Consider the following 26,273-nt stretch of genomic DNA (forward strand, 5'->3'; position numbering starts at 1 on the left):
CACTGGGTGAGTGAGGCCCCTGCTCTAAGAATGGGCTTCCCCTACCTGGTGTGTCTCTTGTGCTGGGGAAGAAAGAGAGGGAAATCAGAGGGCAGAGTGATCAGACAGCTCCCCACTAGGTGCTGGGGCTAAACACTCCCTTCCCTGGTTGCCTCTTAGAAAACTGGCTCTCCAGTTCGCCTGAATCCTCGAACTCCAGGAGAGTTTGTGGGCTTCGAGTTTGTGGGCTTCGTGGGGGGAGCCAGAAATCCTGCCTTTCTAGAGACTCAACTAGACCTTGGGGTTGGAGGACAAGAACGGCTTCCTCTCCTGGAGAATGAGGCTGAAAGAAAAAGGAGAGACTTCAAGAAAAGCCAGCCTACGGGGCACGGCGCCTCCTTAACTCCACTCCAGGCCCGGCTGCGCCTCGTCCTTCTGGCCCTTCTGCCGCTAGGCTGCTGCCCGCCTGGAACGCCCTTCTGGGCAGCAGCTCGCCTAGGACTCCAGACCCTAAATCTTCCGAAGCAGACGGCGAACACTGACCTCAACCAGCAAACCTGAAGGCCAGGGCAAGTTAATAAACGCCTCCCCGTTTTGCTCCACCAGCGGCTGCTGCAGCTGCGCAGTCGTCGCATTCCGGCGCCTCCCCCAAACTACGGGCTCCTCGAGGCCTCTCTAGGCTTCTTGGGGGACTTCCGCATCTCTACTGTTCGTCCAGTTGCAGCCCGCAGTCCCGTCACGCCTAGCGCGCAGTCCTCACGAGGAAACCCGGAGGTTCGGGGGGTCGGCGCTCTCAGCACGCGCGGAAAAGGGCCTCCGGCCGGAGGTCGCGCGGCCCCGCTGGGTGCCGAACCCCGGAAGAGGCTGCACTTTTCCCTCCCGCCGGAGGCGGCGGCCGCGGGTCTGAAGGCCACCTCCCGCAGCCTGCAGACCTCTCATCCAACCACGACTCCGGCTCTGGGGCCGAGGAGCAACATGGAGGCCGAGGACTTCCAGGAGGAGCTGACCTGCTCCATCTGCCTGGACTATTTCGAGGACCCGGTGTCCATCGAGTGCGGCCACAACTTCTGCCGCGGCTGCCTGCGCCGCAGCTGGGCGCCGAGCGGCAGCCCGCTCCCCTGCCCCGAGTGCCGGCAGCCGTCGGCGCCCGCTGCGATGCGGCCTAACTGGGCCCTGGCCCGGCTGACGGAGAGGATGCGGCGCCGGCGCCTGGGCCCCGCGCCCCACGGCCTGTGCGGCCGCCATTGGGAGCCGCTGCGCCTCTTCTGCGAGGACGATCAGCGGCTCGTGTGCTTGGTGTGCAGGGAGTCCCAGGAGCACCAGGCCCACACCATGGCCCCCGTCGACGAGGCCTTCGCGAGCTACCGGGTGAGCCGGCCCTTATGGGGCTGCCGGTATTGCCTGGGAACGTTTACTGTTCACATTGGAAGCATGAATCCCCACTTACCCCCACCAGGCTCAGAAGAGTTAGGCGACTCACGGATCTCAGAGCTGGAGTTAAAACTGGGATTGGGAGGGCCGGTGCAAGGCTCAGTCATCACTGCAGAATTTTCAAGGGACTGGCCTCCGGGAGCTCCTAATTTAAGACGGTTATCCTGAGAGGTTATACACCAGTGCTGTCCAATAGAAACAAAAATACGAGCCACATATATTATTAAAATTTTTTTCTAGTGGTAAAAAGAAACAGGTGATGTTAATTTTAATAATTTATTTAACCCAATTATCAAAAATAGTCAACATTGATTTTTTTTCCTTAAAGCTCGTTCTGTTTCATCTTTATTGTGAAAATGAAACAAAATATAATCAGAAAATGGAGAACTCAGGTTCTTCTCACAGCTGTTCTCTGACTTGGATGGGCACAGATAGTGTGATTTCACATATATATACGTTTTGGAGTATAGTTGCTTTACAATGTTGTGTTAGGTTCTGCTGTACAGCAAAGTGAATCAGCTATACGTATACATCTGTCCCCTCGTTTTTGGATTTCTTTCCCATTTAGGTCACCACAGAGCACCGAGTAGGGTTCCCTGTGTTATACAGTAGGTTCTCATTAGTTATTTTATACGTAGTAGTGTATATATGTCAGTTCCAGTCTCCCAGTTCATCCCACCCCCCTTTCCCCCTTGGTATCCATACGTTTGTTCTCTACGTCTGTGTCTCTATTTCTGCTTTGAAAATAAGTTCATCTATACTATTTTTCTAGATTCCACATGTATGCAATAATATATGATATTTATTTTTTTCTTTCTGACTGACTTCACTCTGTATGTCCGTCTCTGGGTCCATCCATGCCTCTGCAAATGGCACAATTTCGTTCCTTTTTATGGCTGAGTAATAGTCCATTGTACATATGTACCACATCTTCTTTATCCATTCCTCTGTTGATGGACATTTAGGTTGCTTCCATGCTCTGGCTGTTGTAAATAGTGCTGCAATGAACATTCATTCAACATTGATTGATATAAAAAATTATCAATGAGATATTTTACCTTTTTTTCCATGATAGGTCTTCGAAATCTGTGTACTTGACATTTACACACATCAGTTCGGACTATCCACATTTTAGGAGCTCACGTGGCTAATAGATGCTGTATTGGACAGTACGGGTTTATACCTACAGGTGTCATAGACAACTAATGATTTGGGGAAAACCTGGCTTATAGGGGTGAGTCTGGATTTTACTAGCTTCCTTCATCAATTGGGAAAATCACTTAATGTTTGAATTTGGAGATTATCTGTTCTGCCTTATCTTATGGGTTAAGAAGCTTCAGTCAAATAAATTGGTTTATCATACTCTGGTCCAGCCACACTGGCCTTCTTGCTTTTGTTTCAAGCCTGTTCACTCTCTCTCTACTCATACCTTCCATCCTTTAGATCCTTTTAGACTTTAGCTTGAAGACCTTCCTTGATCATCCTTTCCAGAGTAGCCCCACCCCCTTCCATTACTGACGGTGTCACTCCGGTGGTCTCCATCTGAATTGGTATCTAGTAAGTACTTGTTGAAAACACGAATTTAATGATACAAGTTAAAGTGTATTGTAAACTGTGAAATGCTGTACAGTTTTATCAGCCGACTACAAACAGGAAACATGCAAAGTTAGACTAGAAAGTGTACATTCATTTTTTTATTCAGTAACCTTGATCGATGCTTCCTGTATGCTAGTCATTGTTCTAGAATCTGGATGTAAATGGATGAGAAAGACATGGGCCTTGTCTTGTATGGGGCATAAGCATGTAGTCCTGTGATTTCAGTGTGTGTGAGAGTCACTGACGTTTGTACCAACACACAGAAGGTCTGAGGTTACAGTGATCAGACAGGAGTGAGGGTCGCCTTCACAGAGGAGTGGAACATGAGTCCACTCTTGACGGATGAGTGCAGCAAGGTAGGGGAGGGCATATTCAGGCCAAGGGAACAGCATATTCAGTAGTGTGGCAGCGTGGAGTAGCATGTGATAAATAAGAAGACCAGAGGTCACTCTGTGCTTCAGGAGGGTAGCGCATGGGAGGGAGGATGGTGGGAGTTGAGGCTGAAGACAGAGGCAGGGTCCATGTTGTGGAGGATCTTGTTGACCATACTGAGAAGACCGAGCTTTCTCTTCCAGGGAATGGGGATCATTGAAGGATTTTAAGGCAGGAGATGACACGATCAGTTCTTTTGTTTTAGAAAGTTCATTGTGGCATCCACGGGGATGATTGGAGAAGACCAATTGGGCTGCTGTTGCACTCCTTCAAGCAGGAGGTAGTAAGGGCCTGAATTAGTGCAGGGCAGGGGTGATGGAGAAGAGGAGGGCATGGAGTTATGATGAGCTGGAGCTGAATGACATTGTGACTAATTGGAACCGATGGGTTGGGGAGAGAGAGGAGTCTAGGACGGCAGTCTGGATATCTGGTGCTCATTTGGGACATGTTGAGAGTAAAGTAACTGTGACAGGAAGTCCAAGGAAGAGGGACAGGAGGCAGGGGGCATAGGAAGCTAGAAACACAGTATTTTAGATTAGAATCATCAGCCTACCCGTGAAGTCATGGAAGAAGTAAGCTGATTAGATTTTCCTGGAGGGACCACATAAAGGGTTAAAAAAAAGAGGGGCATGAAGAGAAGCTTGGGAAACACCAATGCTTAGTAGCCAGCAAAAGAGATTGAAAGGACCCATCAGAGAAATGGAAGAGAAAATACATGGGACTTCCCTGGCGGTCCAGTGGTTAAGACTCCACGCTTCCACTGCAGGGGGCGTGGGTTCAATCTCTGGTCTGGGAACTAAGATCCCTCATGCTACACTGCATGGCCGAAAAAAACCCAACCCCCCCCCCAAAAAAAAATTTATGGGGGAGGCCTGAGGCAAGTGTAAGTGGTTAGGTATGAAAGGAGAAAATAACCCTTAAAAAAAACCCAACCCCCCCCCCCCAAAAAAAAATTTATGGGGGAGGCCTGAGGCAAGTGTAAGTGGTTAGGTATGAAAGGAGAAAATAACCCTTAAAGCTTCAGCCCTTGGCAATGATCATAATATTAATGATAGCTATCAGGTGTTGATTCCTTATGCATCCCTGACAGCTGTAAGCATTTTTCGTACAGTAATTTTTAAATTTCCTTAGCAGCCGTGTTGGATGGATTCTGTTATCCCCATTTTGTAGATGAGGCAGCTGAGGCCCAGAGATGTAAGACCACTTACCCAAGGTCACAGAAGCTAGGAAGTGGCTAAGCTTGGACTGAGGTCCTCTAATTCCTAGTCCATATCACTTTTCACTCTGCTACAGCTAATCTAGCTGAGAAGACTAATCGGAAGAGTTGGGATTTCAGGATTAAGCAAAAACGGGCCAACAGGTAGGGAGTGGGTGAGGGTAACGCTGGGGAGGGTTGAATGTCGTGAGGTTGACCGGCCAGGTGTTCCGGAGTCAGGTCATCAGGCACAATTGCCCGTTGTCCTTTTCTGCACCCTCCTCTGCTTCGTCGCTGCTCAGTTTATCCATCTCCACCCCACCCCAAGTTAGCTAGGAAAACATTAAGTTGCTCTTGGGTGGAGCAATTCTGTTTCCACCATCCCATTCCAAGCACATACTCAGGTGGGTACACTGTGACCTAAAAGTTTGGAGTTCCCTAAATCCACGGAAAATACCCCCCATCCTGTGGCCACACCTGAGCCCTGCAGACAGCGTGCTAGATGCTTTCTCTGAGGATCTGAGCCCCGGAGCACTGCATGCAGGAAACCTGCTTTGATGAATTCCTAGCCCAGTCTGCCCACCCTCTTGGGCCACACCAGTGGCTCAGGATACATCTGGAAACGCTTTTAAGCAATACTACCCCCCAACCCCCGCGAGTGTTAGATTCAGTTGGTGGGGCCCTTGGCATCAGCATTGTTTAAAAATTCACGAGGTGATTCTAGTGTCCAGATAGGATAGAGGACCCTGGACCTACATCTTAGTATCTGCACAGAGGGAATCTCAAAAAAACCTTTCAGAGCAGAAGTTGTCTTTAATGGAGTCATCGGTGGTTGGGGAGAAAAAGAGAACAGAGAAAGAGAATAGCGTCCTAAGTTTCAGGGAGCAAACTCTTTGCCTGGAAAAGGCTTCCAGGCACAGCTCTTCTTTCCCTCAAGCCAATGTTCAGTCTGTGACTCCGGGAGCTAATCCCTTCATTGCTATTAAAACATTTAACAGATCCTCAGTATTTCTTGAACCACCCGTTTTGTGTCACTTGCCGTACTACAGTACCAGACTCGGCACTGGGCAAACAGTGGTGAAAAGACCATGGGGCTTACAGTCTGGCTGGGGTGGGGGTGAGAGGCACACCATGGACAAGTAAATGGCCACAGATGGTGATATGTGCTGTGAAAGAACGATAGTGCCGTGCCAGAGAAGTGACACGGGCTTTAATAAGGGAACACGGTAGCCTCCTCTGAGGAGATGACATTTCAGTTGAAACTTGATGGATGAGGAATCAGCCATCTGAGGAACTGTGGGAAGAACATCCCAGGCAGCGGATAGCAAATTCAAAGACCCTGAGGCTGGGAAGAGCAGGACATATCTATGGAACTGAAAGATCTGTGCACCTGGGGCATCACGAGCAAGGGGGAAAGCAGCACGAGATGAATTGGGAGATGCAGACAAGAGGGGTTATGTCGGACCGCAAGGTGTTTGAATTTTCTTAGTGATGCGGGAAGCCAATGGAGGATCTTAAGCAGGGGACTGACATGATCTGACTGGTCTTTAGAAGATTATGCTGGCTTCTCTGTGGACACTGGATAAGAGAAGGACAAGATTGGAAGTAGGGAGCCCAGTCATGAGGTTATTGTAGTTGTGCAGACAAGAGGTGGCTTGAACTAGGAGGTGGCTGGGGACGGCAGATAGGCAGATTTGATGTGTATTTTGTTTGTTTTTTTTTTTGTGGTATGCGGGCCTCCCTCTGCCGTGGCCTCTCCCGTTGCGGAGCACGGGCTCCGGACGCGCAGGCTCAGCGGCCGTGGCTCACGGGCCCAGCCGCTCCGCGGCATGTGGGATCCTCCCAGACCGGGGCGCGAACCCGGTTCCCCTGCATCGGCAGGCGGACGCGCAACCGCTGCGCCACCAGGGAAGACCTGATGTGTGTTTTGGAGGTAGACCTCCCTGCTTGGGTTGGATACAGAGGTTACAGTGACTGAAATTCACAGAACCTAAGTGCTGGGATGGTGTTTAAGAAAAGACCATCTAGTCTAGTTGTCTTCATCTTCTAGGTAAGGGAGCTGTGGCCCAGGAAATGTGTGAGGCTGACTTGACCACAGATCCATAGCTAGTTTGTGAAGGTCTAGACTGAAACTCAGACCTGATTTGAAGTTTCACGTCGTTTGAACTACATGATCACAAGTCAGCAAATGTCTTCATTCTATAAATGTCTGCTCTTTTATTATAGTTTTATATACACACAATTGTCTGATGTTAAATGAAGAGAGTGATTTTTAAACTTTGGTACGTCTACCCAGCTTTGAAATGCTTGTGCTGCCGTCCTGCCACCTCGTGGCAGTTTCTGTTATTGCAGGGAAGAAGTTTTCTAATCCCAGAACGTTACCAAGTTTACTCAGGGGACCACTTTAAGAGCCCAACTGTGGCAAGATACAAAAAAGCTTAGGTAATGAAACAGGAAAATTCATACATACTGAAAATTGTTAAGGGCTTTTAAAAACGGGAAAGTTCTATTTCAAATATATTTATGTTTATTAGCAAACAAAAATGAAAGCTTAAAAAAAATCTTGTTCACATTCAAAGGAGCTCTTTATCTCATGACAGCCTTCACACGTACATCAGATTTGACAGTGATTTGTGCGTGTCTCTGACCTGTCTGCCTCTGTCTCCAAGGTCATCCCTGAGAGTCTGCTGTTAGGTGCTTCCCCTCTGCAGCCTACTTTGTTCCTTCGGATAGACTCAATTTTTTAAATAGCTTATTTGGTTTTTTCTAATTATAAAAAGAATATGTGCCTCTTGTAGAAATTCAAACAAAACAGAGATTTATAAAATTTCTAGTCCTCCCCCCTCCAACTTTCAAGCCATTCCTATTCCCCAGAGATAAGCAGTGTTAATAATACTTAGGTATATACCCTTCCAGATTTTCCCTCTGTTCAGATACAAACGCACACACTTGCACAGACACATGTATATTTGTTCTTTTCAAAAGAGTTATATAGAGAGCTACCTGAAATTGATGTAGAGTATCAATATACCGTAATTTAATGATTCCACATTGATGGGTAGTGAATAATGCTGCAGTTAACATTCCTATACATATTATTTTTGCTAATGTTTTGTTGGATATTATTAGAAATAGGATTCTGCATATATTAAATTTTGTTAAATGCTGTCACTTGCTCTTCAAAAAGATGGGACCTTTACTCTCCTACTATTATGGTGCCAGAGGCCTTTTCCCTTGCCAGGACTAGGCATTTATTAATCTTCTAACAATTTTAAATTTTTGTCTATTTAATAGGCATACTCTATATTGTGTTATGAGGATTTTAGACCAGAATAATTCTTATGCATTAGCCTGTAGTCATCTTCAGCATTTTCTCAATCTCATCCCCTGTTTGAATTAGGTGACTTTTAGCTCTTGAACAAGGAAGATGCTGGGAGAGATGATTTCTTACTTATGAGTGTTTCTGCTGACAGGAAAAACTTCTGAAGACTCAACGTAGTCTGATAGCCAAGATGAAGAAAGCCATGCATTTACAGGACATGGAAGTGAAGAATGCTGCAGAGTGGAAGGTAAGAGCAGAAGTTGGTTGGGTATTTCTTGCCCTTGAGTCCTTTCAGTCTGAGGCCGCTCAAGGGCTTTCGCTGGGAAGAGCCTGTGGATCTCATCAGTTGTTAGGCCCCTTTCAGATAAGGTGATAGAACAGGAAGAATCTATCTCTACTGACTTGTGTCTTTGGGCAACATGAGTTCCACACACTTCATCCTCATATCTCAAGGGTAGTGTCCCTTTCCTTCCTGCTTTCTCCCGAGGTTGGCTTCCTACATTGGCGTTGATTTGGGTCTATGGCACTGTGGAAAGCAAATGGACTTTGCTTCCAGAGATGCTAGTCTAGTTGGGAGGCATGATGTGGGCGCACATATGCACATCTAAGATTTAACATAACTAAACGGTAGGTGATCTGAGGGCTAAGTTAAATAATAGATGTGCAAGTGCATTTTAGTTTAAAAAGTATACAAACAAGGCATTACTATCATAGCAGAGACTCAGATGTTATGAAGAATGAATTAATACTGTATAGACTAGTACAAAGGTATCAAGTAGGTGTAAAGAAAGGAGTAGGGGAAATTTGTAGGGGCTGGGCAGGAACTTTTCTGGAGGAGGTGATTTGGATGGAAGGATCATGGATCGTTAGGGAGTCATGTGCAAGGAATTTCGGAGGAAGGACCAGGCAGAACAAGGACTGAGCCAGTCTCCTATGGCTACAGGAGAAGATGAAGAATCAGCGAACGAGAGTCAGTGCGGAGTTTGCAAAGCTGCACGTCTTCCTGGCTGAAGAAGAGCAATTGTTTCTTAAGAGACTGAGCCAAGAAGAAGAAGAGACAAAGAAGAAACAGAATGAGAACACATTAAGGCTCAATCAAATGATCACTGCCATGAAGGAGCTCATCTTCGAGGTGGGGGAGAAGAGCCAGAGCTCCACCCTGGAGCTGCTCCAGGTGAGTCCGGCAGGGAAGGGCGTAGTCTCTGTCTTTACAGAGTTCTTAGTTAACATCCCTAACTGAACTCCCTCTTGCCTTTAGAACTGAATGTCCTTCCTGGTGAGTGGGTTTAGTAGAAGACACGTTTTCTCTGTGTTGCTGTTGTGTTATTATTTTTATTACACAATTAAAGAGTCAAAGATTCACCTTTCAAAGGAAATTAATGTGAAATTTAGGTCTGATGAGCTCAGGTAATATGAGATACTTAGATTCCAAGAGTTGTCTAGAACTTTTACAACTTGACTGATCAGTGAAGTTCCAATTGCATATCCAAACATATACTATAGCAGAATCTTTGAAATAACACATTTCTTTTGTATATGGATTCTTTCATTTAGTGTAATGTTTTTGAGGTTCATTCATGTTGTAGCATATGTTAGTATTGTATTTGCATCCCCTTTTTAAAATTCCAGAATAGTATTCCATTGCAGAATATACCACATTTTGTATATCTGTTCACCAGTTGATGGACATTTGGGTTGTTTCCACCTTTTGGTTATTAGGAAGGATGCTGCTTTAACATTTGTCTGTTATTCTTTGTGTGGACATACGTTTTCATTTCTCTTGGGTAAGTGGTAGGCACAGAATTGCTAGGCTGTATGCTGTATTTATATTTAACTTTTAAAGACACTGCGTTTTTCCAAACTACCTTTTTCCATTTTATATTCCCACCACATCCTCACTAACATTTGTCTGTGATTGAAAGAGTGTAGATGGAGAAGTAGGCAAAAAGCCAGGAGACAGCTAATGTCATAGTGCCAAAGGAGAAAGAGGAGGGCTTCAAGGAAAGGATTGGTCAACACTGTTAAATAGTTCAGAGGGGTCACATGAAACAAAGACTACGTTGTGTTAATGCATTGGGTTTGACAGCATGAGAGCATATGTGACGTTAATAAAAGCAACTGACAGGAAAATACCTGCTCACAAAGTTGAGTAATAGATCTCTAGGGGAAGGTACATAACTTATTTCTTTCTTCTCTTCACAGAATCCAAAAGCTGTGTTGACCAGGTACAAACTCTTGCATTCTTATGGGGGCTTGAGTAGAATGGTAAAGATACAGGCCAAGCGGAGGGGAAACGAGGCCTGGGCTCCATAGATCAGTATGGACATTGACGTGAGGGGGTTGTCCGGGAGGAGTTCCACCGTTCACTTTTGCCAGGAGGAATGGGAGAGAAGTAGTCTGAGCTCTGGGATTTGAACCTTCAGCTGGGAGTTGGGGGTCTTGGGTGTCCTAGTTGTTTCCTAAGCAGAGCAGCCTTCTGCACTTCTCTTAGGTGTGAGAACCAGGATGTGAACTATTCCTTTGAAGTTCTAAAGGTGAAGACTGTGTGCCGGCTACCAATGATGAAGGAAATGCTGAAGCGATTCCAAGGTGAGCAGAATTTCTGGGAGTTGGAGCTCAGAGAATGAACGAGAGAAGTCTGGAAAGGAAAGAGAAAACAGAGCATGCAGCTGACAGGAGGGTCAGGAAAATGATAATAAGTACTTAGGAATAAATGGATATGTGCTTCATTCAAGAAACATCCATTTAACACATACTGTGTGTTATAAGGTACTAGTGATACAAAAAGAAAAAGACCTATTTGCTTACAAGTTGGAGAGACAGACACATATCACTTTAATACAGTGAGATCCAGTGTTTATCAGTGGTATGAATAAAATACTGCAAAACTACAGAGGAAGACCTCTGTTGGGGGTGAAGTGGGAAAGTTTTCACAGCAGAGGTGATGACAGTTGTTTGGGAATTTGAAGGATGAGTAGCAGTTTGCCAAGTGGAGACTGAGGGAATCCTCTTCCAGGCAGAGGCGGCAGCATGAGCTATAAGGTGCGGAGAAAACGGAGGAGAGGGTATCTGACGCGACTCGACCATAAGGTGCGTATGGGAAAGGCAGGAACTGAGTTTGAGAAGATGAGTGTAGGAAAGACTGAAGATAAACTTTTTAGATCTCCAGGGAAGTACCAAGGCATGTATGTGATGTAAAGGTATGCACTCAATTCTCATGTGCATGTACCTGATTAAGAATCATGTTGTGGATGTCTACTTCCAGCTAAAATGCAGTAACGGGGACTGGATTTACTCCTGAAACTTAGTTGACCAAAAAAAAAACCCAAAACAGACAATACATAAAACAACAGTTTTTAAAACACTGGACCTCGGGCAGCGAAGGACAGCGATCCATGGGAAATGTGAAACAAATGAGGTGCGCTCTATGATGGCCCCAGCCTACAGCCTTGAGAGAGTTTCCAGGCCACCTCAGGGAGTGTAACAGAGGTGGAGCCAGGTGGACTTCCTGAGTTGAGGAGTGGAGCTGAGAGTCCAGGGAGAACAAAGCAGTGAGAGTTGACAGAGCACTGGAGAGGAGAGAGCCGGACAGAGGGAGAACCCAGATGATGTACAGAGACACGCCATGAACCTTCAGCAGAATGCTGATCAGTACATGCTTGTGAAGAACTAACCGAGTTTGAGGAAGGAAATTTCCAAAATGAGTAGAAGGAACAGTTCCTGGTGCTCACACAGGGCCAGGAACAATGCCTGTTCTCCTGCCAGCCTCTGGAAAACGCTTAATTCGTGGGGCACTGGGTAGAGTACTCAGGAAAATCTTGCCTCATTAGTGGAGAATAATTAACCGTACACTGAGCACTGCTTTGGACCCACTTTACACATCACGAAATAAGACCCAAAAGGACGAAATTATTTCCAACTAACTGCATCCCAGGACAAAGCTCAACAAGATGGATAGGAATTTAAAAAAATGAGTACCCAACAGTGTAAAACCACAATGCCTGGCATCCAGTCAAAGATTACTAGGCAGGCAAAAAGATAGGAAAACATGACCCATGATGAGGAGAATAATCAATTGAAACTGATCCAGGATTTACCTGGACGCTAGAATAAGCGTAGAAGAACATTAATACAATGATTGTAACTATTTTGTAAAGAGGCATATGGGGACATGGAAGATATAAAAAAATCCCAGACAGACTTCTAGAAATGAAAACTACTGTAACTGAGATGAAGAACAAGCTGGTTGGGGTTAATGGGTCATTGCAGAAGAAAAGCTTAGTGAGCTTGAAAAGATAGAGCAGTGGAAACTATGCAAAATGAAACACATAGAGAAAAAAACTTAAAAAATGAAAATAGCATCAGTGAGCTGTGGGTCGTTTTCATGCAGCCTTATGTCTGGTCATTGGTACCCCTCAGGGAGAGGAGTGGGATGGGGATGAGACAGAAAAAACATTTGAAGAAATAATGACTGACAACTTTCCAAAGTTGATGAAAACTACAAGTAACACAGATCCAAGAAACTCAGCAAATCCTAAGCATGGTGAAAACTACACCAAAACCAGTGATAAAGAGAAAATTTTAAATGCAGCAAGTTAAAAAGGACATGTTACAGTGGAACAAAGATAAAGATGACATCACATAACTCATTGAAAGCAATGCAAGTGAACAAAATCTTTAAAGGACTGAAAGAAAATAACTGTTAACCCAGACTTTTATTCCTGGCAAAAATACCCTTCAAACACAAGGTGAAACAAAGATGTTTGCTGATATCCAAAAACAGAAAGAGTTTATCAGACCAACACTGCAAGAAATGTTAGAGGAAGTTCTTCAAGCAGAAGGAAAATGATACCAAATGGAAGTCAGATCTACACAAAGGAGTAAAACATCTTCTGAAATGGTAATGACATAAAGAAATATGTACTTCTGGGCTTCCCTGGTGGCGCAGTGGTTGAGAATCCCCCTGCCGATGCAGGGGACACGGGCTTGTGCCCCGGTCCGGGAAGATCCCACATGCCGTGGAGCGGCTGGGCCCGTGAGCCATGGCCGCTGAGCCTGTGCGTCCGGAGCCTGTGCTCTGCAACGGGAGAGGCCACAACAGTGAGAGGCCCGTGTACCACACACACACACACACAAAGAAACTAATGAATGTATTGTACTTCTGTCATTACTTAAATCTCATTAAAAGGTAATAGGGGGCTTCCCTGGTGGCGCAGTGGTTGCGTGTCCGCCTGCCGATGCAGGGGAACCGGGTTCGCGCCCCGGTCTGGGAGGATCCCACATGCCACGGAGCGGCTGGGCCCGTGAGCCATGGCCGCTGGGCCTGCGCGTCCGGAGCCTGTGCTCCTCAACGGGACAGGCCACAACAGAGGGAGGCCCGCATACCACAAAAAAAAAAAAAGGTAATAGGGATGGTTAATTTATGTGTTAATTTGACTGGGGCACAAGGTGCCCAGGTACTTGGTCAAACATTATTTTGGGTGTTGCTGTGACAGTAAGAGTGTTTTGGGATGAGATTAATATTTAAATCAGGAAACTTGAGTAAAGCAGATTGCTCTCCATAATGCTGGTGGGCCTAATCTAATCAGTTGCCGGCCTGAATAGAACAAAAGGCTGACTTTTCACCCTGAACAAGAGGGAATTCTACAGCAGACTGCCTTAGGACCCCATCTGCAGCTTTGGTTCTTCCTGCCTTGTGGCCTTTGAACTGGAACATCAGTTTTCCCTGGGTCGTAAGCCTTCTGTCATACACAGTGGATTTGGACTTGCCAGTCACCATAATCACATGAAACAATTCCTTATAATCTCTTTCTCTATACACGTACATCTTATTGGTTCTATTTCTCTGGAGAGCCCTGACAAATACAGTAATTTACTATTTAAACAGACAGAAAATAACATATTGTGGAGTTTATAACATATTTACAAGTAAAATGCACAACAATAATAGCATGAATGTTGGGGGGGAGAAATAGAAGTATACCATTACATAGTTCTTTTTTTTAAAGTATGTATTTATTTGGCTGCATCGGGTCTTAGTTGCGGCACACAGGATCTTCATTGCGGCATGCAGGATCTTTCATCGCGGCATGCAGGCTCTTCATTGAGGCGAGCGGGCTTCTCTCTAGTTGCGGTGCATGGGCTCTAGAGCACATGGGCTCAGTAGTTGTGGTGTGCGGGCTTAGTTGCCCTGTGGCATGTGGGATCTTAGTTCCCTGACCAGGGATCAAACCCACGTTTCCTGCATTGGAAGGTGGATTCTTAACCACTGGACCACCAGGGAAGTCCCTATTATACAATTCTTATATGTGAAGTGGTATAATATCTCTTGAAGGTAGGCTGTTAAGTTAAAGGTGTATATTATAAACCTTACGGCAATCACTAAAATAAAAGAGTTGTAACTAATAAGTCAACAAAGGAGATGAAGTAGAAGCATAAGAATACTTGGTTAATCAGAAAGAAGGCAAAAAAGAGGAAAAAAGAATAGGACAAATAGAAAACATAACAAGATGATAGACACAACCTAATCATATTAATAATCATATTAAGTATAAATGGTCCTAATCAAAAGGGAGAGACTGGTTGGATTGGATAAAAAAAGCAAGACCCAACTATATGCTGCAAGAAATGCACATTAAATATAGAGACCCTTATATGTTAAAAGTAAAACAATGGAAAAAGCTATACCATGCTAACATTAGTCAAAAGAAATCTGGAATGGTTATATTAATATCAAGAAGATTTCAGAGCAAGGAATATTACCAGAGATAAAGTCAAGTCCTAATGATTAAGGAGTCAGTTTATCAGGAGGACATAACAGTTCTAAACATTTATACACCTAATAACAGAGCTTCAAAATATATTAAGCAAAAATTAATAGAGCTGCAGGGAGAAACAGACAAATCCACAATTATAGCTGGAATTTTCAGTACCTTTTAAAAATAATTTTTAGAACAAGGAGGCAGAAAATCAGTAAGGATATAGTAGACTGAATAACACTATCAATTTGAATAGCAGTGTCAACCAGCTTGACCACCCTGTTATTTATAGAATACTGCCCCAAACAAAAACAGAATACGTATTCTTTTTGAGTGTACGTGGAACATTTTCTAAGGTAGAACAGGGTGGGCCATAAGACATATCTCAGTATTCAAAAGGATTCAAGCCATACAAAGTGTGTTCTCTGACCCCAATGCATCTGAGTTGGAAATCAGTTAAAAAAAAAAATCCTTGGAAGTTCCCCAAATGTTAGGAAACTAAATGACACACTTCTCAATAACCCGTGAATTAGAGGTGAAATCAAAAGGGAAGTAGAAAGTGTTAATACTTTGAACTGAATGAAAAGGAAAACACATTTCAGAATTTGTGGGATACAGCTAAAGTGACATGTATAGGGAAATGTATAGCACTAATCACCTATATTATAAAAGAAGAAAGTTCTTAAATCAGTGACATCAGTATCTACCTTAAGACACTAGAAAAAGAAGAGCAAATAAAGCCCCTCAAAACAGAAGAATGGAAATAATAAAAATCAGAGCATAAATCATTGCAATAGAATACAGAAAACAAAAGAAATATTAGTGGAACCAAAAGCTCTTTCTTTGAGGATATCAATTTTATTGATACACTTTAAGCAGAATGACCAGATACATCACTAGAATTAAGAATGAGCGAGGTGGGCTTCCCTGGTGGCGCAGTGGTTGAGAATCCACCTGCTGATGCAGGGGACGCGGGTTCATGCCCCGGTCCGGGAAGATCCCACATGCCGCGGAGCGGCTGGGCCCGTGAGCCGTGACCGCTGAGCCTGCGCGTCTGGAGCCCGTGCTCCGCAACGGGAGAGGCCACGACAGTGAGAGGCCCGCGTACCGCAAAAAAAAAAAGAATGAGAGAGGCATCATCACTACAAATTCTATCGATATTAAAAGGATAATGGAATATTACAAGCACCTTTATGCCGATATATCAGACAACATAGATGAAATGGACAAAGTCCTTAAAAGACTCAAATGACTAAAGCTGACTCAAGAAAAAACAGATAACGGGAATAACCTTATTTCTATTAAAGAAATTCGAGTTAGTTAGAAACCTTTCCAAATGGCTTCACTGGTGATTTCACCAAACACTTAAAAAATATTTATTCTACATAAACTCTTAACAAAAAATTGAAGAGACTATTCCCAATTTGTTCTATGAGGCCTGCATTACCATGATAGTAAAATCAGACAAGGACGTTAGAAGAGAAGAGAACTATACATCAGTGTCCCTCATGAACATAGAAAAATTCTACAGAAAATTTTAGCAAATTGAATTCAACAGTGTATAATACATCACAACCAAACGGGGTTTATTGTAGAAAAGCAGGTTTGGTTTAACATTTGAAAGTCAATATAATTTACGACGGTAGCAAATTAAAAAAAGGAAAACTATTTGATCACCTAGTAGATGCAGAAAAAGTCCTTGTCAAAATCTAACATTCAGGACTTGAGGACACGGGGAGGGGGAAGGGTAAGCTGGGACGAAGTGAGGGAGTGGCATTGACATATATACTCTACCAAACGTAAAACAGATAGCTAGTGGGAAGCAGCCGCATAGCACAGGGAGATCAGCTCGGTGCTTTGTGACCACCCAGAGGGGTGGGAGGGAGACGCAAGAGGGAGGGGATATGGGGCTATATGTATATGTATAGCTGATTCACTGTGTTATACAGCAGCAACTAACACAACGCTGTAAAGCGATTATACTCCAATGATGATGCTAAGTAAAAAAAAAAATCTAACATTCATTTCTGATTAAAAAAACAAAACAAAACAAAACACAACTCTGAGCAAACTAAAGGGACATGGAGAGTCTGGGAGGGAGGAGAAGTTGGAGGCAGGCCAGGGAGGAAGTTATAGACACAGTTACAGTGGAAGATGCTGAAGGTCCGAGTGAAGACAATGGCGATGGGGAAGGAGAGGAAGAAAAGAACCTGAGTGATATTTCAGAGGTAGAATTGATAGGACTTGGTGATTAATTAGCCACCGAGGGTCAGAGGGAGAGAAGAATCAAATAACCTTAAGATTTCCAAGTGTGAGTGTTTGGGTGGCGCTAATATTCTTAGACCTTAGAGAACATAGAAAACAAGAAGTCTGCATGTGAGGGAGGATTAGTCTCAAGAGAGTGGAAGGGGACTTGGGATGCTCTGAATCCGGTTTTGAGTTACCTGCTGGGGGCTTGCAGAGCCCAGTGAACAGCTGGGATCAGTAAAGAGATAGCTTGTTAATGATGACATCTGTGTGTTCCTGTACAAAGAACCAGCCAGTCGACAGCTTTGGTTCTGGTCGTGATTCCGCAAGTCAGTATTGGTTACTGTTTCTGCAAATTTTATGCTGATGGTGAAGACTTGGGGCCGTGAAATAATGGGCTCCCCATTTTCTAGATCATAGTCTTTGAAAGCAGAAGGGGAATGACGATTTCAGGTTACTGATACATACTGTGGCCTCTCAGGCCCAGCTGAGGATCAGTTGAAGGAAAATGAGGCATCTTATCCCTAACAGTATGCGATAGGGGAAGCAGGATGGCACTGCAGCTGGAACAGACGGGCATTTCTGGAGGAGGGCTGGTGGTAAGCTCTTGCATTACTGATCTCAGCTCTCGTTTTCTCTGCAGTGGCTGTAAATCTAGCTGAGGACACTGCTTATCCCAAACTTGTCTTCTCCCAGGAAGGGAGATATGTGAAAAATGGAGCATCAGCCAGTTCTTGGCCACTATTTTCTACAGCGTGGAGCTACTTTACTGGATGGAGGACTCCTCAGGGGACCACAGACTTTGTGGAGAGATTTCAGCACTTACCCTGCGTTTTGGGAAAAAACGTTTTCACTTCAGGGAAACATTACTGGGAAGTTGCGCGCCGAGGTAGCCTGCAGGTTGCTGTGGGGTTGTGTCGGGAGGACATCATGGGGACTACCGGTGGTTCAACAGTGTCCCCCCGCATGGGAATCTGGGCTCTTTGTTGGAGTTCTGCTGGCTATTGGCCCCTGACAGGCATCTCTGTGAGGCCCACCAAGCTAGAGCCCGCTCTTCACCGGGTGGGAGTTTTCCTAGATCACGGGGCTGGGGAAATCTCATTCTACAGTGCTTTGGATGGAGAGCACCTGCACACTTTTTCCTGTCCTTCCATCTCACGTCTCCGGCCGTTTTTTTGGTTGAGTCCATTAGCATCTTTAGTCATCCTACCAGCGACTGGTGGGAAATGAGGCTGTTCTTCTCTGCCCAAGAATCTTTGCCTTGTACCCCAGCCCAGGGACATACATCCCTTGGCCCTCATCTTTGACTTCATATATAAATCCATCCTGGGTGGTCCCTCAATTCTGTCCGTTCAGATTCCAACTTCACATTTTGTTCAGCCCCCCTGGACATCGTGTGCGTAGACAGATGTGGAAGACCCTGCTGGCTATCTTTCCAGTAGCCACTTGGCCCACTTTTTCTCCTTCTCTTCTGGTTCTTCCTAATTGAACTGTTCAGGACGTGCCCTCCACCTGCTTCAGGGAGAGACAGGCCCATAGGAGGGAATTCTGGCCAGTGAGGTGGGGTGAGAAATTCTCCAAGGTGCCTCGGAGGAAAGTTTTTTAGCTTTTAGAACGAGGTGTTTGGGAAGACACAGCCCCTCTTCTGATGTTAGGAGGTGTACCGGAACCGAGAGGAGCACAGTAACAGTGGCAGAAGGAGGAGAGGTGTGGTCTTGGTTGGCATCGTGAAATGGTTGGAATTTCCCTAATCCCGAATTCCTTGTTATATGAGATTATTGCTTCTTTATTGTATAAGGCAGTTCTAGTTGCCTTCTGGTCACTTGCAGGCTGAAGTATCCTAACCGGTGCTATAGGCACGTAGCTTGGACATCGCACAGTATAGGCCTATCTCACTTTCTTCCTGCAATTTGACAGCTTTATAGAATCCCTTTCTGTTTAGTCATGTAATTCCTCTTCTTTCCAGTAAGTACTGATATTCCTCACTTTCTTGGGTTGGAAAATTGAGGCAGTCTTCCCCTACTCTGCCCGTGTTGTTACTCTTCACCTGACCGTGTCTCTGCCCTCAAGGGTTCGTCACGCTCTCCATTCGTCAGATTCGCATACTGTGTGCACAAGGTTATTAACGTCATCCTGAAAATGTTGGGAAACCCTTGTTAAGTATTTACACTGTGCTAGCCTCTTCACATAATGCTCCCACGTGACTCTTGCAACAGAGATGGAAATGAGATGGGAATTAAAATCCTGTCTTTACGAAAGAAAAAACAAACCTTGAGATTAACTTGCTTAGTCCTGCCCAGCTGTCACATGGGCATGTTGGGATTGAATCTAGATCTGAGAGGAAAGTCCTGGTCTTTTCTACTCTACGTTCACCTGTGAGCACTTACTGAATGCTGATGGTGGTCTCCAACACCTTTGTTTCAGGTTTTTATTTTGTTACATGTTTTTACCCTGTATGAGCGTTCTCCTCTCTTTACGTTCCTGCTCTAGATTGTATGCGCTCAGAGGATTGTGACTGTTAATGGATAATTATTTGAAAATTAATGAATGTTTCTCTCTGGTTATAAAATCATGTACTTATTATAGGAACTTTGGAACATATAAAAAGTGTGAAGAAAATTAAAGTTATCGATAATTCCACCACTACTAACATTTACATTTGTCTCCTCCCAGACTTTCAGTAGGCTTTCTGGCAGCTTCTTACAAAACTTCCAGCACCCTCCCTAATCCCTCCTCCCTTTCCTGTGTCCCAGCCATCCTGGCTTGTCTTCCTTTGCAGCTGGAGCAGTCCCCCTCATTCAGTGATTTCTGCTGAGTTCTCCTTAACTCTCCAAGATACTTGCTGTTATGAGTTGAATTCTGTCCTCCAGAGAAAAAGATAGGTTGAAGTCCTAGCTGTCAATGTGACCTTATCTGGAAATTAAGATGAAGCCGTTAGGGTGGGCCCTAATCCAATATCACTAGTATCCTTAGAGGGAATTTTGTACACACACACATACACTTACATACACGGAAATGCCGAGTGAGGACACAGAGGGAAGATGGCTGTGGGAGAGTCTGGAGTTACGCTGTCACAAGCCAGTGAATGCCTGGGGCTGCTAGATGCTGGAAAAGGCAAAGAAGAATCCTCCCCTAGAAGCTTCTGAGGGAGCATGGCCCTGAAAACACCCTGATTTCAGACTTCTAGACTCCAGAACTGTGAGACAGTAAATTTCTGTTGTTTTAAGCCACCCAGGTTGTGGAATTTAGGGGTTTAACACACTTGCCCATCAGGACTTCCTTCAGTACTGTGAAATAACATTCATACTTTATGGCAAGACAAGAAAAATTTAAACATAAAAAATTTTCTCTGCCCATTGGTCTCTGTGCCTGCACTGTGCATTGTGTGTCTGCATTATGCATGGACCAAACCTCCCCCATCAGCAGAAATACCTGCTCAACCATAAAGAGCAACATTCTCCGAGCATCAACAAGACAACTCCTTAAAAGATAACATTCCTTCTTGATAAGGGGTCAAACGGTGCTCAGATCTGATGTAAACTGTCATTAATATGTCAGTTAATGTACAGCCCCCATCTCAAAAAACTTGTATAACTGTGCCTTGACTTCTAACGGGTGGAACGGTTCTCAGAGCTTTCTCAGATGCTCTTCCTGGGTTATAATCCTCAAATTTGGCTCGAATAAAATTTTCCATTTCCTTCTTAGATCGACTAGTTAGTTTTTTGTCGACAATACCTACATTGTTAATTTCCAGTCCTTGGGAAACTCATTAGTACCTTTCCTCCACTCTTCTTTCTGGGCTGTTGAACCAGGTTGGTTAGTTCTGCTACAAAGACTTGTTCTCTGACTTCAAGTAGGCTCTTTGGGCTGCCTGGTAAACAAGCCTGATCTTAAATTCCTTCTTACATCTTCTGATGGCAGTGATTCCAAACCTTTTCCTCTTTTCTCAAAGAAAAGGCCGTTATAAGCCTCCCTTTATACTACTATAACGGAGGTAAAACTTTACCTCTACTTATCTGAGGTTTTCAGCTGGCACTCTAATGAAAAGAAAGATTAAAAAGAAAAAGTTTAACACATGCAACACATCATGCAGGAGAAACATAAAATGAATACTAACTCAAAGCCTTGGCTTAGAATTCTGGCTTTCGTAGTATCTTTGACAAAGAACAATAAAATTGTGGAGAGATGATAGGACAAAGGAAAGCAGTTTTAGTTTTCCAAGGGTGGCAGACTGTGTGAAGGTTTTAAATATATGTGTGGAAACAAATGGGTCAATATGTGTTTGCAGATTCTTCTGGCACTGCCTCTGGGCTGAGTCTGTCTCCGGTAAAAGAAGAATTTATATCCTGCCTTTAGGATTTCTGGGCTTGCTGCCTCTTAATTGCTTTCAGCTCAAAATAATTTTTATGTCAAAGAGGCATATTTTTGGGGTGACACATTCTGGTTTCCATCACTACTTATTATTGCAAAGAACTTGCATCTTTTACTGAGGAAAAAAATTTGTCTCTTCTACCCATCTGATTAACAATTTTTTGCCTCTTTTTTGTGTCTTGATATTGGACCGTGTCTCAACTCTTCAGGTATGGAATGGGACCCAGTTGTTGTATTGGTTAAAAATAAACTCTTCTGATGCTTCTGATGTACAAACAGGATTGAGAATAAATGTGTCCCAGTCAGTTTCCTATTTTACTTAGTTTCTCTGCGTCTTTATTAGTGTGTTATGTGACTCTTTAGGAGGGGTATTTATTTACCATTTCTTAAGTTTATTTCACAACAGAAACTTTATTTTTTTTTGAAGTATAGTTGATTTACAATGTGTTAATTACTGCTGTACAGCAAAGTGATTCATGTATGTATGTATACATATATACACGTGTGTGTGTATATATACATATATAATATATATGTGTATATATATATACATATATAATATGTGTATATATATATACATATATAATATATATGTATATATATATATATACATTCTCTCTTTTTAAAAATATTCTTTTCCATTATGGTTTATCATAGGCTACTGAACACAGTTCTCTACCACAGAAACTTTAGCTCTGGGAGCAGCATTGAAGACTCCCCAGAAGATAGTTTGGCAACCACTGTTTAGCCTGCACTTTCTTGAGGTGATCTTGGCCATCTCAGATTTCAATCTAGCTTGCACCCCCTAGCCCCCAGAGCTTGTGGGTACATGCAGTGGTGCTATATGCCACCCACACTGTGTGGCCCTGGATAAGGTTCTGCTAAAGTCTTCCCCTGGATTGGGACTTCCCTGGTGGTCCAGTGACTAAGACTCTGTGCTCCCAATGCAGGGGTCCTGGGTTTGATCCCTGGTCAAGGAACTAGATCCCACATGCTGCAACTGAAACAGGAGGGAAGGGGGCAGGGCACAACCTTTAAATGAATGACATAGCCTGAGGACATGACATAAACTGATTAGAACCAAATAGGTCCAAGATGGCAGATGAGTCGACTTCCACTAGACTTTGAGCCTCATGGTAGCACGTCAGCATGCTAAATGACATGCCCACAGGTGCCATGACAGTTCCAAGGAACTGGAACCATAAGGAATTGGGTGCTGGCCCAATTTCTAGAAATCCCCACCCCTTCCCCAAAATAGCTGGAATGCTCCTCCCACTCATTAGCCTATGAAATTACCCACCCCTATAAAAACTGACAACCCCATACCCTGGTGCCGCTCTTGACTTCTGAGATGGCCCACACTCTGTCTGTGGAGTGTGTTTCTCTTTAAATAAATCTTCTTCTTACCTATCACTTTGTCTCTCACTGAATTCTTTCTATGACAAGACATCAAGAAACTGAGCTTCACTAAATCCTGAGACCAGGTGTGTGATCTCAGTTAAAAGACTGTGGGTTCAATTCCCAATCTGGGTTTTGGCTGGGTTCGAGTCCTGGCCTGTGGGTTCAAGTCCCAGTCTGACTTACACAGTTCACAACTAAAAGATCCTGCATGCCACAACTAAAGATCCTGCGTACTGCAATGAAGATCCCACACGCGGCAAAAAAGATGCCGCGTTCTGCAACTAAGACCCGGGGCAGCCAAGTAAATAAATAAATAAATATTTTTTACAAAAAAGTCTTTTCCCCTGGAGACGAGGCTTTTGCTATGGAAAACACTGGTCACATTTTTTCCAATAATTTCTAGTCCTCCTCCCCCTGCCAGAGCCATGAGGCGATCTTTCTCAACTTTTCACTCAGCTCATACACAGCTCACCCATACTGCAGCTCCCCAAAGCTTCTTACTTTTAAGCTAGCCCACACTCAACCTCCAGCAATTCGTCAAAACTACCATTTAAGTATTCCTACTATTTTATGGCTCCAGTGGATTTTGCTTCCACTGTTAAGCAGATCTCAGCTTCAACTCTGTGGATTTGTCTATCCAGATTTTGGGGTGGCAATTTGCCGTGCAACCTCAGTTCTCTGATGGGCCCAAGAAAAGCCAATGATTTTCAGTTTTCTCATCTTTTTCTTGTAAGGATGTGAGTTATGATTTCCAAATTCTTTACATGTTGGAGCTGAAACTGGAAGTATTCTTTTATAATATTAAAATAGGTTGCTCATAGAGCTCTGTAATGGTTAATTTTATGTGTCAACTTGACTGGGTTAAGGGATGCCCAGAGAGCTGGTGAAACATCTCTGGGGTGTCTGTGAGGGTGTTTCCAGAAGAGATTAACATTTGAATCCATAAACTGAGTGAAGAAGATTTCTCTCACCATTGTAGGTAGGCATCATCCAATCAGTTGAGAGCCTGAAGAGAACAAAAAGGCAGAAGGGCAAATTTATTCTCTGAGCTGGGACATCCATCTTCTTTTCCGCCCTTGGACATCGGTGCTCCTGGTTCTTGGACCTTCAGACTTGGACTTCAGCTCCTGGTTCTTGGACCTTCAAATTGGAGGGACTTACACCATCGGCCCTCCGATTCTTGGGCCTTTGGACCTCAGTTGGAATTTACACCATCAGCTCCCCTGGTTCTCAGGCCTTTGGACTTGGACTGAATTAAACCACCAGCTTTCCTGGTTCTTCAGCTCTCAGCAGATTGTGGAACCTCTTGGCTTCCACAATCACCTGAGCCAATGGCCAATGATCTATTCTATTTCTTCTGTTTCAGTGAAGAACCATGACTAATATAACCTCATACAGTTGGTTCTTGCTGTTTTTCTAAACAGTTCTTAACAGTTATTCTTAATCCACTCACCTTTAAAGTTACTGTGTATAGTTGGATTAAAATACACCATCTTGTTAGCTGTTTTCTATTAGTTTCATTTCCTCTGTTTTTTTTCTGCCTTCTCTAGTTTTATTATTTAAAAAACAAAATTAATTTTATCTCATATACGTATTATTTGTACTTCTTTTAAAAACTTTTGAGTCATTGCCATAGAGTTTACAATGTACATTTTGAAAAATCTGAATCTACCTTCAAATAGTATGTTATTTCATGTGTGGTGAAAGACTTGATAACAGTGCGATCTTGATTCCCAGTCCTTGTTCCATTTTATCATACATTTCACTTTTAGGTATGCAGTAAACACCCAATACATTGTTACTATCAATGCTTTAAACGTCTTCTGGTATGTTGAAAAGTGTTGTTAAGGTGGTATGAAATGACCAAATTAAAAAAAAAAAAAAAAAGCAAGCGGGGCTTCCCTGGTGGCACTGTAGTTAAGAATCTGCCTGCCAATGCAGGGGACATGGGTTCAAGCCCTGGTCCAGGAAGATCCCACATGCTGTGGAGCAACTAAGTCCGTGCGCCACAACTACTGAGCCTGCGCTCTAGAGCTGGCGAGCCACAACTACTGAAGCCCGCGTGCCTAGAGCCCGTGCTCTGCAACAAGCAAAGCCACTGCAATGAGAAGCCCACGCACTGCAACGGAGAGTAGCCCCCACTCACGACAACTAGAGAAAGCCCGCGTGCGGCAACAAGACCCAACGCAGCCAAAAATAAATAAATAAAATAAATAAATTTATTAACAAAAAAAAGTGGAAAGGAGATACAATGAAGAAATCCAGGTAATTGAAGAATCATAAGAAATTTTGGAAAGCTGTTTGTCATAGAATACCCATGCTGCTGACTTAGAAGATAGACTACATTCAGGCAGCCAACAGAGACTCTCAGGAAAGAGAGAAAATCAGAGCTGCTCTGGAGTCTGGATGCTGAGAGTCCAGCCTTTAATTCTTGGTAACCTGGGCTCCTTTCAAGTCTAAAAGAAAGAATTCAGGAGACAGGTGCTTCTGAAGTGGGAAAGATTTCCAGAGTCGAAGGGGTCATGGCCCTCTGAATAAACTTGAAAGTATATCTTATCTGTTCTTCCTCACAGTTTTGCCATTATTGGTGTCATGGTGTAGACCTACAGAATGCTTGCTGACAGATCATCTCATTTTTGGTTTCTCATTTAGCATGATGCACACACTTTCAGGTCTTGCTTCTTTATCCATTGTAAAAATCTCTGGCTTTTGATCTGAATCTATGTTCAAACAATATGTCACTTCATGTGTAGTGAAAGACTTTAGTCCATTTATACTTAATGAAGATTGATATCTTTGAGTTTAAATCTATCAACTTGCTTTTAAAAAATTTGCCCTTTCTGATTTTTCTCTATTACTCTTTTCTTGCCCTCTTTGGGTTTAATAAAATATGTTAACATTTTATTTTCTTTCAGCTGTTGGATCTTTAAAGAGCTATACCTCCTTTAAAAATAATTTTAAATTTGACATTTTGGTTAACTATTCTTCAACACAATGGGGAAATTAAAAGGCTTTTCAGTAAGTCGTTCTTGGAAAACTGGATATCCACATACAAAAGAATGAAATCGAACCCTTATCACACACCATACACAAAAATCAACTCAAAATGGTTTAAGTAACTAAATGTAAGACCCAAAAGTATAAAACCCCTAAGAAGAAAACATAGAGAAAAAGCTTGAAATTGGCTTTGGCAATGATTTCTTGAATATGACACCAGAAGCACAGGCAACAAGAGCAAAAATAAGCAAACGGGATTACATCAAACTAAAAAGCTTCTGCACAGCAAAGGAAATAATCAACAAAATGAAAAGGCAACCTACAGAACGGGAGAAAATATTTGCAAAGCATAATGTGATAAAGGGTTAATAACCAAAATATATAAGGAATTCCTACAGTTCAATACCAAATATTAAATGACCCTATTAAGGATGGGCAAAGGATCTGAATAGACATTTTTCCAACGAAGACATACAAATGGCCAACAGTTAAAATATCCTCAACATGACTAATCATCAGGGAAATGCAAATCAAAACCATAAAA

The 26,273-nt window shown here is 43.5% G+C and overlaps 1 protein-coding gene across 4 annotated transcripts; it reads left to right on the forward strand.

Moving 5' to 3' along the window:
- The first annotated feature begins 747 nt into the window (after positions 1-747).
- Positions 748-26,106, forward strand: TRIM4 (tripartite motif containing 4). Of its 4 annotated transcripts, none has more exons than XM_055089852.1 (7): positions 748-1,347; positions 8,107-8,202; positions 8,899-9,129; positions 10,158-10,180; positions 10,447-10,544; positions 10,972-11,045; positions 23,712-26,106. In XM_055089852.1, the coding sequence occupies exons 1-7, from the start codon at positions 955-957 to the stop codon at positions 23,778-23,780; spliced, it is 984 nt and encodes a 327-aa protein (XP_054945827.1). In that variant the 5' UTR covers positions 748-954; the 3' UTR covers positions 23,781-26,106. The 4 variants fall into 4 exon arrangements, with proteins under 4 accessions (XP_054945827.1, XP_028355958.1, XP_007111919.2 ...); XM_028500157.1 differs by lacking the exon at positions 23,712-26,106 and adding an exon at positions 17,604-17,680; XM_007111857.4 differs by lacking the exons at positions 10,972-11,045; positions 23,712-26,106 and adding an exon at positions 17,604-21,626.
- Positions 26,107-26,273: the final 167 nt, after the last annotated feature.

Source organism: Physeter macrocephalus, chromosome 14 (genome assembly GCF_002837175.3).
Source record: "Physeter macrocephalus isolate SW-GA chromosome 14, ASM283717v5, whole genome shotgun sequence".
Lineage (NCBI taxonomy): Eukaryota > Metazoa > Chordata > Mammalia > Artiodactyla > Physeteridae > Physeter > Physeter macrocephalus.

What these genes read in the sequence shown, in the direction of transcription:
- TRIM4 (XM_007111857.4), top strand. Translation starts at nt 955, where the DNA reads ATGGAGGCCGAGGACTTCCAGGAGGAGCTGACCTGCTCCATCTGCCTG. An exon ending in AGGCCTTCGCGAGCTACCGG is followed by an intron (nt 1,348 to 8,106) that starts GTGAGCCGGCCC and finishes TTCTGCTGACAG; the next exon opens with GAAAAACTTCTGAAGACTCA. An exon ending in CCACCCTGGAGCTGCTCCAG is followed by an intron (nt 9,130 to 10,157) that starts GTGAGTCCGGCA and finishes TTCTCTTCACAG; the next exon opens with AATCCAAAAGCTGTGTTGAC.